Here is a 20,210-nt window from a genome sequence, read left to right on the forward strand (position 1 = left end):
TACCAAGGAGTGTGTAGTAACTCCTTGGTCATACCAGGGACTTGGGATAACTAACAAGTCCCTGGTCATACGACGTACAATACATACACATACACTACTACTAGGTCGAGCGTACTCGCACTACATACACATACAGTATTCGCATATCGCGCTCAAAAACAATAGCGCTACCAGTACCACAGACCATGCAATTATGTGCAGGCCTCGCATACCATAATGTGTACAATATAAATCAGTCAGCGCGCTATAGACATGGTTCGGATATTACTCGCACGCCCATATCCGATCGTCGTCTTGGCGAAAATTCACGGTGTGCTGCCGCTTGACCGAGAGGTGGCGCTATACAATTACACTGAACACGCCTCGAAAGTAAAATTTTTGATAAATAAAATCATTTGCAGTCGAACAGGTTTTTTGCATATAAATTCACTCTAATGTAATATTTCGGATTTATATCTTCAATGATGCATTCTTAGACATGTATTGTATGTTTTTTATGTTTAGATCATAGTTTCGTTCGCTAATGTGAGTATTGACCAACACTCAACTATTCCTTTAATATAAGAACCATCGGGTTGCGGTAAGCAATGGGTTAAGACTTACCTTGATTATCCTATCCCCTGTCTGTACTCCTGCCTTGTATGCTGCTCCATCTGAGGAGAGAAAACAACAACAGTGTAAACAGATTTATCAAACACACCTTTCATACAACTGGCCTGCATTTGTACCTGTCCCCAAGGTGACAGTTTAGGACCTTTATTGTTTCAAGGACTTTGTTCTCCTCCCTTGTACGCAGCGTATTTCTGAAGAAAACAAAACAGAGTTATCTGAACACACCCTTTTTATATCACTGCCCTGCATTTGTACCTGTCCCTAAGGCGACAGTGTAGGACCTTTAAAGCCTGTCTGCACTAGCTTAGCCAGGGGGGATTAGACCTCCCTGCAAGGTCACTCACAAGAGGTTATCTCATCAAATAAGCTCTCAATTAACAAACAAAAAAAGGAGAAAATAGGGGACAAACAGGCACTGATTAGGCATTGTTTGCCATGTAGAGGGCGCAAGTAGCTATAAGTAGTGCAGTGGGGGGTTTAATGTTTCAAGGACTAGGGTTGCATGCATGCCCCAAATTTCATCCACCAAAACAGCTCCCAACTAGACATTATCTAACAATGCAAACCGGATGACGCAAACAGAGGATGTAAAATGAGACACTTATTCCTACATCCTGCCAACTCCAATCTGTATCTTCTTCTTCTTCTGGAGGCAGATCGCTGCCCCTCGATTGGAAACTACCTTTGATATTTCTGGTGGATTTTCAAGAATATAATTGGTATTCATGGGAAGACTGCATAAGAGGAATGAAGCGACACAAGGCAAATCCAACTCCAGATGCAATCTCCGTTTGGCTCACGGCTCCAAATGTCAGAGGCAACAGAGGATTATGGAAACTACAAGCCGTTTCATGCAAAAGGAAAAAAACCTGGGAACTTTTACTTCTTTCTTTTTTCGTTCTACCTCTCGGGTATCTAGATGAAAATAAAGCCTCAAGGATTATACATGAATCGTAAGTGGAATCAGGCTTATACTCAAACCTGGGTTTCTTTATTTTTCTTTTTCTTCTTCATGGACACACCTGACAATTTTTATTTTTTTTATTCATTGGTGCTTCTAGTAGTAGTCAAGTGGTTTAGTTACTTGGCTGGAAATTTGAAGGTCGTGGGTTCGAGCCACAGCGCGCTGCACTTACGTCCTTGAACAAGGCATTTTATCTACATTGCTACTCTCCACCCAGGTGTTAAATGGGTAACAGGTAGGATGCAAACACAACTGTGGTTGGATTAGCATGTTGTTGGTTTTTATAAAAGGATGTGGGCAGAGATTTAAGGAACTCATGTGTCCCAGGCACCCGTTAGTATCAAGCCCTGTATTACTTTGCATCATGTCATCTTTTTGGAGGGGGATGGAAGAGATGAAGGAGAGATAGGAGAAGGGAAAAGAAGATGAAGGAATGAATAGAGGGGAGAGGGGGAGATGAAGGAGAGATAGGAGAAGGGAAAAGAAGATGAAGGAATGAATAGAGGGGAGAGGGGGAGATGAAGGAGAGATAGGAGAAGGGAAAAGAAGATGAAGAATGAATAGATGGGAGAGGGGAAGATGAACGAATGAAGGAGAGGAGTAGGATGCAAACACTGTTTTTTAAGGATTTTTAAGGATGTGGACTGAGATTTATGGCACCTCAGTGTGGTGAGCCCCGTATCACTTTTGATCATTTCATCTTTTTGGAGCCAGAAGGGCATTAACTCATATACTTAGCTTCAGAGTCAATGCCCTTCTGACAGAAAAAAAACTGCTGAGATGAAGCTAGACTTACGATCTTTGACACTTTGGATAAAGACGGGGTTGTCGCCGGTAACCGTTAGCCCGTATCCCTTCTCATCTTTCTGTACAATCACGCATCTTTGAAGCATTTGCTGGGGACCTGGAGAAAAATGAGGAAAAATCATATTAAAACAAGCAATGTTAATGTTATCTACTTTGTAAAAAAAAAAAAAAAAAATTGGCTGAATCAGTAAAGTCTCTCTGATGCAGTGGAGGACAACTTTCCCATTTGTTCCAACACACAAAATGACTAAAATCTCAATTTTTCAAAAAATGTATAACCTGACCTGTAATAATATATTTTGAGTAGTGAAGGCACTTGGGAGAAAAGCAGAAATTAGTGATTTTTTTTTTAAAACCCGACAAACATCACTACGTCACAATCCACTGAAAAAAATTGCCAATTTGAGATTTGCATAGCTGTAGTGATCTCGTATACATGTATAAACATTGATAGCTTTCTTATTATGGGTCCGATTTATTACAAACTTTCGCCATACTGTTTATCTGATTATACATGTATGCTTTCATTCAAATTAAAATATTACAAGGGTTGGATTGCCCTTTAAGTATTTTAGTTTAATAATAATAATGATAATATGTCTTGTTTACTCAGGGTAGCCTCATCAGTATTCATACTGTTCTCCCTGAGGGCCCTGCAATCATATTATTGATTGCCCTTTACATTAGATGAATTGGTTTGGTTGCTGCTCTTTTAGACTCCTACATTTATTACAGACAACATACTGTAAATGACAAGTAGGATTCTTTATTTCTTTTATTCATTCATGGATTTCTCTGCAGAGCCCCAAAACACACATACCCACATCATACATCTGATGACTCGCGGTTTATCATGTTCGCATTCTGCGTTTGAAATCGTATCCTCTCGCTTTTGATGTGGAGCGCAAAGTACCATGACTTCCGCGCGTGTATCCTCTTCATCATCCAATCTTTAATGCCCAACATTCTACAGGATAATGCAATCTATTCCGACCCATTCTGTTACACGATTCTCAATTTGTATCAAGTGGACTTGACGCAATGCAATACATTTGGCTGGAATTACGCCGCTAAAAAGTCGGCACGCCGGGTGCACCATGCTTCCAAGAATAACACGATGGGTTCTAAAACACGCTATAGGCTTGTACTTCAGGCCTGTTTTATGGTCTCAGCCTCTAAGATGTGAATTAGAACTAATTGTTTAAGTGTGCGGTGCTTTCATTTTACCTTTCAATCAGAAAAGTATTTCATTTTAGTTCATGTCAGTTCATTTATTACCAAAATGTTTAAGATACTTTGCATTTCAGCATGACAGTTACCATACATTTTATAGTATGATTTGACAAAACCATTTGCCAAACTACTGTAGGGATAAGAATGCAGTGCACTTGTGGGGAAGTAATTTATCTTCATGCTTAAATTGGCTTTTCAGAAATTTAATAGAGAAGATCTTGAAATTCATACTGTTTCCCTAATTTGGATGATTATTATTATTATTTATCAATGTTTAGTACAGAAAACTCAGTGGTAATTTGCAATAAGAAATCATATTATCCATACAATACAGAAATAAGCTGAAATTATATAGATTCTATACAATGACCCCCAGCACCAATTATATTGCTTACACTGGCATTTTGGACTTTATTATGCACCATAACTTTCATCTCCTCTAAAAAGTAATTACTTATAATGAACTATCATTTCATCTGTCCAACTAACCAACTATACACAATCCTTTCTCCATTTTTCATCCTTTCTCTCTTATCAAATCAATTTCTGCATTCATCACAGAGTGCTGTCAGTGCAACGGGTCTGTACTCCAAGGCTAAGTTGCCCCTGGCATTGCGCAGGTCATGGTACTTTGCAGAAAGCAATAATTGTTGTGTAGCAATGGCATGAGTCTTAACAATCTCATACTGAGGATATCATTTAAACTCTAAGGACTTGTGCAATCTACTTATATGCTTTTTAAAGGGACAGTCAGGAGATGGCAATGGTTTGCCAATCCGCAATCGCATAGAATTCAACATCCTTCTCCTCACATGGAAGGCTGTAAATGGATTGGCACCAAACTATTTACAAGACCTTGTTATGCCTTATACACCAGCTCGTAGTCTAAGATCATCACACCAGCATCTTCTTAAGATCCCCAAGACACAAGTAGCCTGTGGTGAAAGGGCCTTTTCAGCTGCAACACCTTCTCTTTGGAAAAATTTACCATTGAACTTGAGAATTACAACTTCCTTAGATATCTTTAAATCCTAGCTGAAATCTCATCTTTTTTAACAATACCTATACTTGGCACTATATGACACTCATCCAAACTTTCTTATTCTTTCTATTTTTCTTGTGCGCCTCGAAATAGAATTATCTAGATACATTGTAGAAGGCACTATAAAAATGCCTATTATTATTATATTATGATACCTGCCAACGTTTGCCAACGTTCCCCTGCAAAAAATAGTAATCTCCAAAGCCAAAGTTAGGAAGAAAGTGCACTTAAATGCATTTATGCAGATGTTTTCAGAAAACAAAAAGATATTGTTTAAAGCACTAGTTTGAAGGTACAATAACAAGAATCATTCCTCCAAACTAAAAATGGTTTAATAGCAGCTAAGCATTTTTCACATTTTGTTTTGTTTTGTTAATCATCATTAATATCTATCCCTTAAAAAATTTATGAATTGAAAATCAATTGATTATGACTACTGGTATAAACCTCTGTATTTGTGTGTTCCATTTTCCAATTTTTTCTTTATTTATGCCTTGGCCGTGGCCTTAAACACTTCAAGTTTTGGCCTTGGCATGGGGGGGGGGTGGGGTCTTGACTACATTGATGTTCTATTCAACAGGGGAAATAATTTATGAAATCAAAAGAAATGTAATAACATCTTTTTTTCAGCCGAAAGACTCAGTATTAAAGTTTATGAGTGAACGCCCTTCTGGCTCCACAGAGATGATAAAAGAGCAAACTTACCACTGTACATATCAGGGTAGCTGGACATTGGGGACCAGCTGGGCGGTCTTCTCTCACTGCGAGAGAAGCTATTCAGGTCCACCAATCTGAAAAGAACAATAATGAAACAATTTTATAACAATGATATTAGATAAGATGAAACTACATGATCATAACGCAAATCAATAAGACAACACTGTAAAATCGGGGTAGCTGGACATTAGAGCTGTTTTTTTTCGTGAAAAAACCAGTAATAAATTATAATAACAATGACAATAAATAATTATAATCACACACACAAATTGATAAGATGAATGAATAAACAGCAATCTGAAAATAATAATAAATTAAAAAAATGACACTGAAGCAGATCAGCAACAGATACAAAAATAATCATAATCATAACAAACTAAATGTTTTTAACAAAACTCTGGAAAAAAAGATAGATAAAAGCAGTAGAAGACATGTAGTAGTAGAAATTGATTTTGCTGTCCAGGTTCAACAAGCTGGAAAAAAATTGTAACAATAACCAATAGAACATTTGTTCTCACTCTCCATATGTTGCTCTCTTCTCTTCTTTGTTTTTCTCTCACTTGCTCTCTCTCTCTCTCTCTCTTCCTCTCCTAGTTGTTTGTCTCTCTTGTCCTCACTTTCACTTTCTGTCCCTCATTTTCTTCCTCTTCTTCTCACTCCCCTCCCCCCCCCCCCCCCCCCCATTCAAAGATGCTTCTCAAACATTAGGATTTCTCTCTCAAGACATTTGCATCGCATTCGCACAAATGTAGACGATCAGGAAATTGCATTTGTTCCGCAGCCCGCACACTTCCGCGGCTAAAAAAACCGGTGCGAAAACGATCGCCACTTGTCTGCCATGATTGGAAGCAGGTGGTCCGAAATATGCTATCTGCGGCATTAGTAAATATCTCCCTCTGGTGTCCTGCCTCATTGAGTATAATGTGTTGATGACTGCACTCTACTGCTCATGCATGAGTGAGATGCGACTAGTCTACATCCATCAGACAGCATTAGGTGTGTGAAGGATAGATCCAGAACGGTGCCAATTCATTCATCTATTTGAACTCTGTAATTATCTTCGCTTTTTTTATATTACTGATGTTCTCCCAACTGAACTGAATGCAGACATTGATATGAATGGGCCTAGAAATGAAGAGGATTAAATGGAGCTGATCTAAAATTAACTTAACTGAAGTGAACTATAATGCACTGAACTCAACTGAAGTCAACTGAACTCATTTGAACTTAACTGATCTCAACTGAACTAAACTGATCTAAACTGATTTTAACTGAACTCAACTGAACTAAACCGATCTCAACTGAACTCAACTGAACTAAAATGAACTAAACTGATCACAACTGAACTCAACTAAACTCATCTAAATTCAACTGAAATCATCTAAACTCGACTGAACTCAACTCAACTCAACTCAACTGAAGTTAACAGAAATGAGCTGAACTAAAATGAACTATTTTCAATCACCTTAATATGAGCAGCCTTCTTTCTCGCTCAACCTGGAGATAAAATATCAAAACAAAAGCACAGTGGTGCGCCCTCTGGTGGTTCTCGGAGGGCAGTCTGTCAGGGCAGCTGGCTGATCTTCTTTGACAATTGCTACCCCTTTCTGACACAAGCACCACAAGTGTGGTAATCATATTAGCAGGGCAGGATATGGCCGCTGTGTGTTTGATATGGAATACTTCCTGCTCCGCTAAATTCATTCTCTCAATAAAGTGAGGCCGACTAATTTTACGATTATCCTCCCGGTTTAAAAGCAAAAAACCACAAAGTGACACAAATCCCGCTTCAGTCACCTACACTGTAGCTAAAGTCCAGCGTGCAAGTGAAAAATGGCTCATGAGAACAGTGAGCAATTTTGAGTATCCAACCCTTCACATAAGCTCAGGTAATATAAAAAAAAACTCTTCGTAAAAAAAAATATTTAAAAAATACCAATGAAATAAAATAGACTGCTCAGAGAAAATCGTTGTCCTTACATCAGCCTAAACAGAGACCCTCCATGAACAAAAAAGTAACAGGGAAACAATTACACGGGGGCTCAGGGCGAATTAGCCCCCAAAATGCCAAAAAGAGCCCCCAAAAGTCATAACAGAGCCCCCCCCAAAAAAAATTGCATAGAGTTCAATGCAAATATAAAATAAAGAGTGTTATTTTTATGCAAGCAAGTTTGAAAAGTTGGCCCAAAAAAATGTTAAATATTTTTTTTTCCTTAAAAGTAATATTGTCTGTTTGGAGCCAGAAGGGCAACAACTCTCATGCATGCCCTTATGGCTCCAAACATACAGTATTTACACTGGGATTCTTAATGAAATTAATACAGGAAGTAGAGATCGATTGAGGTCTGGATATCTCAAAAAGAGCTCCGTGAAAAAGTAGCAGCGGCACAGCAACAAAATTTGCCACACGAATACCTTAAGTGAATTGTAAAAAGAGCTCTAGTGTTCTACATGTAAAAAGAGAGTAATCTTCAAACACTGTACACAGAAAGATGTGTATGGGACTACACGAACACGTGGCGTAAAAATCCTACCCCAGAGTTTTACGATGTTACATGACATATTTAGAATATGAAGGCATTTAAAGAGCCATGCTTTTCAGGGAACAAGTCTTATCTGATGTTCTTCCACACTTGCATAATACAAATGATAACGCTCACAAATTATTTTTCACCTCTTCCCAGAACTCAACCTTCTCTTAACACAACAAAAGGATAGCAAGCAGCGGAAACGGACATATTTGTTCATTACGCTTGTTCCTTCAGTTAGCGTTCATATTGTTTCACTGTGGCTACCTGTATACTCTTGCAGTTGATTATGAAGAATTGAGTGCAAGACGAAAAGCTTAATATGTCTCTATCCGGTGCTATTACTCGTAAGGGTTAATGTCCTCGACATCTCAGTGGATGACATATGAAAAACTATTATATCATCAATTTCCAACTCACCGCAGATGAGGCATCACAGCTAAACTTTCTTGAAATCAGAGAATAAAATAATCAACAATATGCTATCCTGAATCGAACAATTCCTCACTCGTATAGTGTACATGTATATGCATAGCAAGATAGGAAACTTCGAATGAACGAGGCCTCTTCGAGAAATTGACGGACAAACATGCAAATTGGGTTTTCTCCCCGTTTTCGCCACAAAAGTAATGAATGAATGATGAGTGCATCGTTTGGCATTTACAGAGGTATACCCGGCCGCGATCAATCCTAGTTTCTGTTAATTGGATACGATGGACTGGAGCCAGGCTCCCTTCACACAGAGGTCAGTAGGGATGATGGAGTGTCCAACCCCCTGTCCAGTTCAGACTATTGAAATTCTTCGCGCAGCTTTAGTGGTATAGCTATATGACAATTGATTATTTCTGTTCAAGTCTGAATGTTGTGTAAGAAAAACGTCTAATATGAAACGTGATCTACCACAATGGAGAATTGAGAATCTTTTCGATTGAACTCTGTAAAGAATCAGGGTCCACTTCTAGTCTAAACACTGCATCATATGAAAAAAATCATATGATTGGGCAGGTTTATCATGAACATGCATTGATCATCTTGTATCCTCTTGCAATACCAAGAAGTATTAAAGCTGTAACTAGAAATATAGGACCTCAATGTGATTTGTACATGTACATGTACGCACAAGACAAGAATTTATTTTGTTTTTTAGTTACTGTTGATGTTGTCATGATGGTGTAAAATGACCTCCCTGAAAATCGTATCTTATTCGTACCACGTTTCTCAAAAAAATACTTTCTTCACAAGTGCACGCCCCTCTGTTCACATGGTGATTCTTTATAGTTTTCTACATAGATTGTGCACGTCTTTCTGTTAGTGTGAACAGACCTAAATTGCTAGAATGAATGCAACCTCAAGCCTTCCTGATCACCACCTGTGTTTCTAATTTTAGTAGCTGGGTGCTCCTCCATTCACAAGAATCACCCTTCACACTGCCCCTTATTGTCTTTTCTTTTTCGAATTTTGTGTATGAAATATATTTATACCGATTGTATTTTTTAATCGAGAATGAAGTAAATGATATGAATTTAATTTAATTTAATAACCAAGTCACACTGCCAAAACTTACCGATAACACAACACAATATTGGCCACTCATGGTACATTGACATGTAATTCATTAGTGTGTTTTTGTTGGGGGGGGGGAGGGGGGTCTACTGCCAGTCTCATTGGCATGTAGAAATGTTTTCAGTAACAGTGCACAGGAACATACAACGTAATTTCATTAGAAATATCTACAATATACATGTACAACTCCTTGTACAGAGTACTCTCTTAAAAAAAAAGAGTGAATTTTTCACTTTATTTTCACTTTCTTGGGAGTGACGTCCGTGATCACTTGTTTAGGAGTGAAAATCGATTTTAGAGTGCTCTCTAAGAAGAAAAGAGTGAATGTTCACTCTATTTTCACTACATTTTCACTCTCCAGAGGAGAGACGTCCGTGATCACTTGATTTTTTTTAGAGAGTACATGTAGCTTTGATAAGGTTTGATTGTTCTTAGATTAGTCAAAAAATGACTATATTTCTAAGGCTAGAAGTATTGTTGTACATCAGTTATAATTATAGATGACACTCCAAATAAAGTTGTATGCTTCATAATATTCTGGTTTTACAAAAGTTCCTACAACTTACCCATCACAAACACTACTGAATTACAACTAGTTTCTCTTCAACTAGTGAGAGCAAGAAGGGCATTGGGTAATGTCCTTTAATAAGGTAGGCCTGAGTCATGTCGGGATTTTCATAAACCGGGTCCCGACGGCCTTGCACCGGTCGGGACCCGGTGTCCCGAAATCAGCTCGCAGGATTTGTCACTTGCCTCTATAAAAAGCGCATATCATCAGTATGTCCCTTAAAAGTGACATTTTTATCAGTCAAATAAATCAACACATGCATACCTCGGCACAGATTGGTATATTCTTACATTTGACATTATATTCATCCATGATTGGCGATGTTTAGTGCCATTATCGTGCCTCTAAAAGTAAAAAAACTCGAGCAAAAATATAAAGACTACAATCGAGCCGCCATTTTGATTTATGCAGGTTGAATAAATCTGGTCAAAAAATATGAATGTTAGAATAATAAAACGGCTTTCTAAAAAATTCTTCTGTACAATATACTGATCATATAATATTTTAAAGACAAAAATAAATATTTATCTCTTATTTTAAACATCGCATGCTTTTTTTTAAAAGCTGAGAATTACTTGGTAATCACAAGAAGTTTCGATACGAATAGCTGTTGCAAGGCTAGTTCAGACTAGTCTCGGAAAAATGCGCAGTGCTCCTCGTTATCTGTAATGCGTGCCAGAACGAACCCAAACAAAGACGTGATCGTAACGAGAAAAAAATCATTAAAAACTACGAGACCACAATTGGAAAGATATACTGCTCAAAATTACCATAATCAGATACATAACTTGGACAAAGAATTCAATAATCGCCCAAGAAATGCCACAGAAATTGTGATAATCGAGGAGTAACTGGGTACATTTTTATCGCAAGGGGCCCGCTGCAAATACTCGAATCCTTTGTTATACTGCTTTTTACCGTAGAGGGCGGTATTTGCCTCGTGTTCAATTTAAACACGTTTAGATATATTGCAGCAGGCCCTTCCGATAATGATTGTACCTATAGTAACTCATTAAATATCACTATTTATGTGGCTTTTCTTGGACAACTATTGTATTCTTCCTCCAAGTTATGTATCTGCTTACGATAATTTTGAGTAGTTGTCTTTCCAATTGTGCTCTCGTAGTTTTTAATGATTTTTTTCTCGTTACGATCACGTCTTTGTTTGGGTTCGTTCTGGCACGCATTATAGCTAACAAGGAGCACTGCGCATTTTTCAGAGACTAGTCTGAACTTGCATTGCAACAGCTATCCGTATCGAAACTTCTTGTGATTACCAAGTCATTTTCAGCTTTTAAAAGAAGCATGCGGTGTTCAAAATCAAAGAAAAAATATATATTTTGTCTTTTAAAAATTATTCGATCGGTATGTTGTAAAGAAGTACTTTTTAGAAAGTCGTTTTATTATTCAAACATTAATGTTTCTTTCAACCTGATTTATTAATTCTGCCGAGAGACCCGGCCAGTACAGTAGCTAGCTAGCAGCTGGCAACAACAACCCCATGGGGCGAACTGCTTTGCAACCCATATTTATATCAGCAGTTCGGATTGATTCTGGATGAGCTAGAATACGATTGGTAACAATTAAATACTTAAGTTTTAGGGTGGATTGATTTTAGTGGTGTGCAAAACTGCAATATCTTACATATTTCATTATTTTTTTCGGAGCGCCGGTTCTCAAAAAACGAAACCGGGACCCGACGGCAACGGTCGGGTCCCGGTGTGATCGACCGTACCGACTCAAGCCTAAAGGTAACACAGCCCCCCCCCCCCCCAATCTTCTCATAACAGATGTAATATTGTTTGTATTTCATGTCATTTACTTATATTGGTCCTTTTCCTTCCAATTTAAACATCACATAGTATCAACATAAATTATGATAAATCACATTATAAATGTGTGAATGATGTGAAACGTACACGTGCCTAACATACAGTACATAAAAACAATGACATCCATACCGATTACCGTATTTTCCGGCGTAAAGGCCGCAGTATTTTCGGGTGAGAAAAAATCAAAAAGTCGGGGTGCGGCGTATACGCAACAACAACAAAATTCAGCGGTCAAAACATCACGTCCATTTGCACGTATGGGACTATAGGAACGGTAGCATGACTAGACAACGGTACAGGACAATTCTAGAATAACTCCACACAACTTACCGACAAGTTTATGTTGCATAGTTGACATGAAGACGAAAAAACTTATTTTTCTAATAAAATCTGCCGATAGATCTAGATCTAAGTCCATACCATTGCATCGCCAAAAAGTAAACAAAGGGACAGGCCGTTACTTACGGAGCTAGCTGCCGCGCAACGCAACTGCGCAGGTCGAAAAATGCTATTTCGGATTACACCGCACATCGAGGAAGGGGTATTGTAGGATACCAAATCTGTGTACGATACAGTACTAGCTTAAAAGTCGATGAAGATCTGCTAAATTATGATCATTTTTGAGGTTAACTTCTTGTTGATTTATAAGAATATTGATGAATTTGGTATAGTTTGTAAAAAAAAAAAGAGTGTTCTACAAGAAAATTACGATCATTTTGTTTGGTCCGTTTTTTTTTTTTTTTTTTTTTTTTTGTAGTTTTTTTTTTTCCTCTACGAAATGTCAAAGTTGGGGGTGTGGCCTATACGGCGGTGCGGCCTTTACGCCGGCAAATACGGTAGTTGTTGATTGCTGGTATAAAGAGATTACATACATGTAAGCTGAATACAAGAGACAACCAGAGATAAACAATGCTCAGAAAATAATACAAAAGCCCAAATGAAAGGGAAAAATAGCAGGCGTATTGCAAACTCTGAAATTCATGCACATGCCCATATAAAAGTCTAGATTACCTTTAATTAGATTCTAAATCCAAACTCTACAGGAGAACTCATTGAATTCTTTCCACATGATATCATCATGATTATTACCAAGGCCATCAGACAGACACATGGCTGTCTCAACATAAACATGAATCCATCACCCCCTGGCACCATGTGGACAACTTCGCGCCAGTCTGGGGTCGTCCGGTTACCATAGGGATGGATGATGGGAAGCATCCCAGACACCAGGGCAGTGTTTCACGAAACCGTCCTAAGAACGAGTTCAACAACATCCTATTGAAATGCGTGTATTAAGTCTAACACACATTTCAATGGGATGTCGGTGGACATGTACTTATGAGGGTTTCGTGAGACGCTGCCCTGTCTCTGCCACCAGTCAGGGTTGCTTTGGGATGTTTGGATTGTCCGGACACTTGCTCCTGCCATAATAGCTAAGCGTCAATTTCCAAGACTAATTGAATTCTTATTAAACCCAAACCCTGGACCTAACGTTATACCTAACCCTAACCTGAACCGTAACCTTATTTGACAATTGCAAGTCTGAACCTAATTATAAACCTAAACCTTTGGCGAAAATAAAGCCCAGCGCAATTGTAGCAGGAGTAAATGATGGGTCACCGTGCAGGGGTGCCATGAACTAAAAATAAAGATAAGTAACAACATTTTGCAACTGAAAATATCAGATTTTTACCAAATGCGATGATTTCAAAATGAAAATCTTTTGATCCCTTTCACTTTCTCTTCGAAATCATTTTGGCTCTACCTTTTCTCTCTTGAGTCTTGACCTCTCAAAAATGTATTATTTATTGCCATCCTACTTCCCATAACTAATTTGTACTGTTTTATACTATTTTTATATATTTTTTTCTATGTATTTTTAATGCATTTGCTGGAATGGGAATAAACAAATTGTATTGAACAATTCCCTAAACTTCCCTCAATATTTCTCTCCCTTCCTCTCTCCCTCGATTCTCTCTTCCTCTCTCTCTCTCTCTATCTCTCTCTTTCTCCTCATCCCATCCCCCCTCCCTTCTCTCTCTTCGTCTCTCTCTCTCTCTCTCTCTCCCTCTCCCTCTCCCACCTCTCTCTCTCCCTCTCCCACCCCTCTCTCTCTCCCTCTCCCTCTCTCTCTCACTATCCCTCTCCCTCTCTCTCTCACTATCCCTGAGCAAATGAGAATGAATGGGAGTCTTAATAACAATATTCCCCAGTGGCATACATCTTCATTACCTATCTTCCATTGTAGCATCTTGCTTCATTATCTCATACCAATTCCTCATCATGAATACACTGACGAAATCCTCAAATGAATGATTTTTTGACCGACTAGGGAATGGTGCCCAGGCAAATGAAATAGAAATCATCATGAATCAGGACAATACACAAATCATCATTCATGGTCAATGGTTGTATGCTAAAGTTGACTCATTTAGTAATTGGAAAATTTGCGAGGGGCGGATTTTCGTGATTGATGTTCGGGGAAAACGGTAAAGTATGAATAGAGAATTGGGAATACCCGGTAAAAAAGCCTGATTAAAGAGAAGGTAAGGATACCACTGGTAACGCTGAGCGTGTAGTCTGGGCTGGGGTACAGCAGCAAATTACAACGAGTAATAATAAAACATACTGTAAACAAACCAAAAATGGTGCAAATTCAATATTCCCAGATTATCAGAAGTTCAAGCTGCATAGGGATCAAATAAATACACTCCAATCTGCAATTTGCTCAATTTACAGTTAGCAAGAAAAACCAATTAACTAGAAAATGGATAAATGAAGTGCTATAAAAGTATGTGTAGCTCTTCATTTATACAACAAATAATTTTCAGAAATTGATGTTGTTTAGATATTAAAACTTACATGCAGCTCATGTACTTGTAGGCATGCCATTTTAGGAAAATCCAGTACAGACTAGTCCCAAATCCTTGAGCAGAGCCTAGATGTGCCAGTATCTAGCTGTGTCCATACAATCAATGTATTCTCATTTTGCAGACAAGTGTCAAGGGTTTGTACAGATCTGCAGACTATGTCAACATCGGATCATCTTCCGAGGAAACGAATCAGGATGATGAGATTTTCTGCACTCTAATTGAATCTAACCGGGCAGGATATAGATGGTCATTTCACAAGTGCTTCAGGGATGTTATCTAATACTTTATATACACGTAAAGTGTAGCTAATCAAGTAAATGCCCATCCTGTGAGGAGGCTACAGCTGTTGGTGTAGCACGGTCATAGTTTTTAATTAAAATTTGCAAAACCATCAGTATGAAATGATGATGATCCACCAATGGGCAACAAATTCATGACCTCCAAATTGCATCCACACTTCTTTGTTAAAAAACAAACTGAAATTGCACGAAAGCAACACCATTGGTGCTAGTGCTATTAAAGGACTCTTATAACTTCAGATACTGTAATAGTCAGATTAGCACAGCCGATAACCAATGACTTGTCAGATTTGTTCTTACTTCAATTTGTTAAAACAAATAACATCATTTACTATAGACATAAGAGATAACATCGCTTTCATAATACCACCCCAGTCACAACTCTTACCATATGTCTTGGGAACCTACAAAAACAAGCTATGCTTTCCAGTAGCTTCCTGTTTCAGTTTATAATTTTGAACTTACTTTGTCAACTATGTTCTTTTTTGCGCAAACAATTGATATATGAAATGGAATGAATTTTAATCAATCAATCAATCAATATTTGACAAAATGACGCCTTGATAAATTGTCTTCAGAGCAGTTTCCGCTGGGGCATATTTCGAAGCACCCTCTCCTGTGGAGCTTAGTTTTTCACTGGACAGGTCGCAGTCAACGGATGCCCCTCGATACTGTTTAGCTTTGGTATGATTAGATATGATAGTTGCCAGGAAATAAGGGATTTCTGAGGTGATTAATACGGATGATGGGGATGCCAATATGATGTGCTATGCAGTTGATCAGAAACTTTCAGATTACTGAAGTGTCCTCCTATTAGGGTCATTCACACTACATGTAAAGGCAAAAAACATCATTTTTTCTCATGTTCGGAATTTTGCCGGAACTTGCTAGGCAACTACCCATTAAAATGTTAAGGAAAAACCCACTTCTGGAGTATTTTTTTTAACACTGGCCAAAATTCCACCGGATTTTACAGTGTAAACACAGGCTGTCAAAACACCAGCCATTTATTCATTATTTCTGAGTTTTGCTGATGTAAATGAACTGTAAAAGTTGATTACAATGTACATGTAGGTACTTCAGTCATAACACTATATCTACTGTCACTAATGTGAGGGGGTTTTTTATCATGAAAATACTAAACAATTCGACCAGTCTCGATGAAAGTTGTATACATTAAACATACTGCACACAGATATTGCTATGTGGGACTACACATACAGTAAATGGGAAGTTTATATTTCAGTCCTTGATTCTGAGCTAGTGGGAGTTTTCTTTGGAAAATAAGGGCTTCCTGTCCATGTGATATTTATTCCTTATTCTATTCTACCCTGTAGAAAGAAACAGAATCAGAAAGCTCAAAATATGTTTTCCAACTTTATTCAACAGGACTCGACCTTCTCTTTAAGCATGCAGGTGATACGAAGACAAGTGGAGCACGGACCAAAGAGAAAGGGGATTAGAATAAATGTTCTAGACATGTTTGGTAGACTGAGTCATCATCTTGATTTGGCTTTCACTCTGACACACGTCATCATGTAACCTGAGTAGAATTGACTGTCTCACTTCTGTCAATAGATGGCTCTCTTTCAAATGCAAGCACTCTCTTTACACACACAAACAAAAAGAAAGTTCCATTTGATCCAACTGTGTGGATTGATAGTCTTAATGCCTTTCAATGTTTCAAGATGGGATCCTTTGTTTTCTATCAAGTCTCTTTTGATTTCTTTGATATTGGGGTTGTCTAGAGAAGAATAATTGTTGAGAATAAGAGTTGTGACAAAATTATGTAAAATACACCTGTTCAAAAGATTTGTTTGTTTTCATTGCCCCTCCCCCTCCAAATGATGTTTGACAGTATTTCTTTTTTTACCTCAGTCTCTCTAACCCCCCCCCCCCCCCCCTCCCCTTCTCTCTCTCTCTTGTATGAGTTAATATCCTTCTGGCTCCATTCAGACACAATACTCATTAAGATCTATGGGATAGTATGTGATTATTCAAAATCACTGTACTCTAAGATAATCACAAAATAATAAATCTATAGAAATGAACAGTCCTCTTGGATTAATTATAAATGTTAAAAAGAAAATCCATACTAATTACTACATCGTCAGGTACAGATGAATTTCCAATCTTAAAAAAAGCACACTTCTTTACAATGTTGCTGTACTGTACATGTAGCTTCTCATCATACACAAGATTAAAGAAGACACTCAACCCTCCACCCATGTAGTCTGCACACACAGACTCTATTTGACACAAATAAATTTCCATAAAGCCTTGAGCCAAGCCTAACTCTGTGAATTTCCGGCTGTGTCATGAACAGCTCCTGTACAAAGTCTAAGGGGGGCAGTAGACTGAGCAGTCTACATAGTCTCACAGTTCAGACTTTCTGCTTCAGGCACTACGACCGACAAAGGTCTGTGACTGCAAACTATATGTACATGTACCATCATCCATACAGGGCTTTTCTGTCCCAGTTTTGGCGTGAGCACCACCCTTGGGGTCGAGATGATGTCATCGATGGAGTAGTATCAATAGCAGGCCAATCTACAACAAATAATGCACCAGGGACAAGCTTGTGTATTGATGTACACTCCACCAGGCACACAAGTCTAGATTCCCTTTCAAGATTAGGCTATTTTGGTATAGATTTTTCATCCAGACTCATAGCACCGGCAAGCTCAGGTTCATATTATGCCTACATCATGTACTATCCCCCAAAAAGTGATGTAGAAACGAAGGTACAATACTAAAACCACAAACTTTGTATGTTTTGGAAATCATTCACAATGGCCATTTTCATGACAAGAGCATTCCGGAATTGCACTAATGTCAGTGAAATAATTAATAATTTCTTGGCGGCGACATTATCCAGACTTTCTATTTTCACAAATTAAAGGGATCGTTTAACAATGTTAAATCTGAGATACACGGCCCTACGTGTTATCAGTGTCTGTGATATTGAAGCCCTAAAAAAATTGCGCTTCAAAATGATCAAGAATTGCCTCAAAAAAGTAAAAATCTTTGAGTGACTGGTTTTACCATACTCGTTTTCCCCAATAGACTGTAGTGTTATGAAAACCGTCCGGCGAACGGTTTTCAAAATTTGTAATTCCAATCATAAATATCTTGATAATCAGACAGGCGATCGGCTTGTAAAAGTTATGGGGTTCCTGACTGATCTAAAGGTTTATAATTAGCATTGCATCAAGAGCTAAATCCAGAATTTTGTTTCAGGATCTGAGACAAAGTTACCGGATCCCTTTAAGACCAGAAACTAGCATTTGGGAAGGTTTATGTTTTTATTAAGAACCATTATGCCTCTGATTTTTATAGAAATTTCAGAATCTCTATAGAAAATAAAAATCTACCGGTAGTTTTTATCAAATGGAATTTTCTATACAGGTTTGTTAACTTGGTTGAAATGTAAAGCTTTCGAAAGAGATATCAAAAGTTATTTTCAAGCATGAAATTATGCCTAATTCATCATCATCAATCATGTTCTTTGCACTAAATTAATTTCATTTTCCATATACTAAAAGATTGAAATATTGTGTTACAAATGTTTGCTTAGGATGAAACAAAAGGTGGGTGAGTACACGTCACTTGGGGTACACACTGTAGTTCCAAAAGCATGGAAATTGGGCAGTACTCTTCAGTTTGTGTATGTCTATAAAGCACTGTGCATTTTTATGTGGGAGGGAATTCCAGAGATAAACAAATAGAAACGTGAGAGGAAGAAAGATCCAACTTCACCAAAACAATTTTTGTCTCGGAGAAAATCAAAATCTCACTTTGATAATTTCAACAGACAAACGTTTTCATACGTACACTCTAGAGGTGTTGTGGTCTAGTGGATAAATCACTGGACTATGGATCACAAGGTACAGGGTTCAAGCCATTTCCTCAGCAGTAATGTCATTTGGCAAGACACTACTCTACACTCGCCACATTCGCCCGAAGTGAGAATAATTGGTACCTGGTATTTCTTGAAATGCTAGAGCGCTGTTATCACAGCCATGCTAAAGCTGGGGTTATATAACAAAGGAGCACCAGGCAAGAGTGTCAAGTACTAATGACAGGACTGGAATACAAGAACCCACCATCATTATTATTTTTGTTGTAATAAATTATCATTGTTCTTGTTGTTGTTCTTCTTCTTGTTGTTCTTCTCCTTGTTCTCATTATTGTTGTTGTTCTTGTTGTTCTTCTTGTTGTTGTTCTTCTTCTTGTTCTTCTCCTTGTTCTTGTTATTGTTGTTGCTGTTGTTATTAGCGCTTAGAGACTTTGGTGGTAAGCGCTTAAAAGTAACGTTTTTCATCATCATCATCATCATCATCATCATCATCATCATCATCATCATCATCATTATTTATTATTATTATCGATGTTATTGTTGTTGCTGCTGCTGTTGTTTGTATTTGTTGTTGTTTTTATTATCATCATCATCATCATTATCATCTATAGGGTCTTCATTCATGTAAATCTTTCCTTACATTCAAATATTTAGCATGCTCCTCCAATTCAAGCCAGACATTTAATGATCCATTATCATTCTTCTTTAAATTAATATTTATATTTGTCTCAAACACAAATGTATATTACATGTACATTGTTCTATGTTAATTATTGAATCAATAATTATGTATCACGCACATACTCATACTGAAATGGAAATAAATCAAATCAAATCAAATCAAATCAAATCTCGATTCATGAAACTTTTTTTTGCAAATATTGTTCTAATGAACTTGGGTCCTTTTACCTCCCATGTATGGAGATGATGTCATACCAAGCCTTGGCAGTGAGGCTGACCTCTTGTGGCACGCTCCTTGACCTCTCTGACCTCCGCACACAATGCAACTCAACCACGCTGCTCAGGCTCTAACCCCATACAGCACGCATGTGGGTTGATACCAGCTACTGTAGTTTGGTGGTACAAACCTTTGTCAGTTTCTGTGCGTAACAGTGCCTGCACTGTGAGACTAGGCTGACAGCATACAGCATAGGCTCTGTACTTAAGCTGCTTATTTGACACAGCCAGAGACTGACAGAGGTAGGCTCTGCTCAAGGCTTCAGAAGCTGTGATAAATGGCAAATTAGAGCCTGTGCCTGCAGACTAATAAATAGCCTGCATGTGTACAGACATGTACATGTAGATTCCAGTTG

At 38.0% G+C, this 20,210-nt stretch overlaps 1 protein-coding gene across 1 annotated transcript in view; it reads right to left on the minus strand.

The window, feature by feature from the left end:
* Positions 1-555: 555 nt before the first annotated feature.
* Positions 556-20,210, minus strand: part of LOC105440127 (rho guanine nucleotide exchange factor 12-like) — a 28,648-nt gene continuing 8,993 nt past the window's right edge. The window contains exons 2-4 of the mRNA XM_030978710.1: positions 5,364-5,449; positions 2,373-2,480; positions 556-653 (exon numbers count right to left, since the gene is read on the minus strand). Of these exons, the coding sequence (XP_030834570.1) occupies positions 556-653; positions 2,373-2,480; positions 5,364-5,391 (234 nt within the window). The 5' untranslated portion in view covers positions 5,392-5,449. The remainder of the gene's footprint in view (positions 654-2,372; positions 2,481-5,363; positions 5,450-20,210) is intronic.

The sequence above is a fragment of the Strongylocentrotus purpuratus genome, unplaced genomic scaffold, assembly GCF_000002235.5.
Source record: "Strongylocentrotus purpuratus isolate Spur 01 unplaced genomic scaffold, Spur_5.0 spur5_scaffold_1, whole genome shotgun sequence".
NCBI classification, from domain to species: Eukaryota; Metazoa; Echinodermata; class Echinoidea; order Camarodonta; family Strongylocentrotidae; genus Strongylocentrotus; species Strongylocentrotus purpuratus.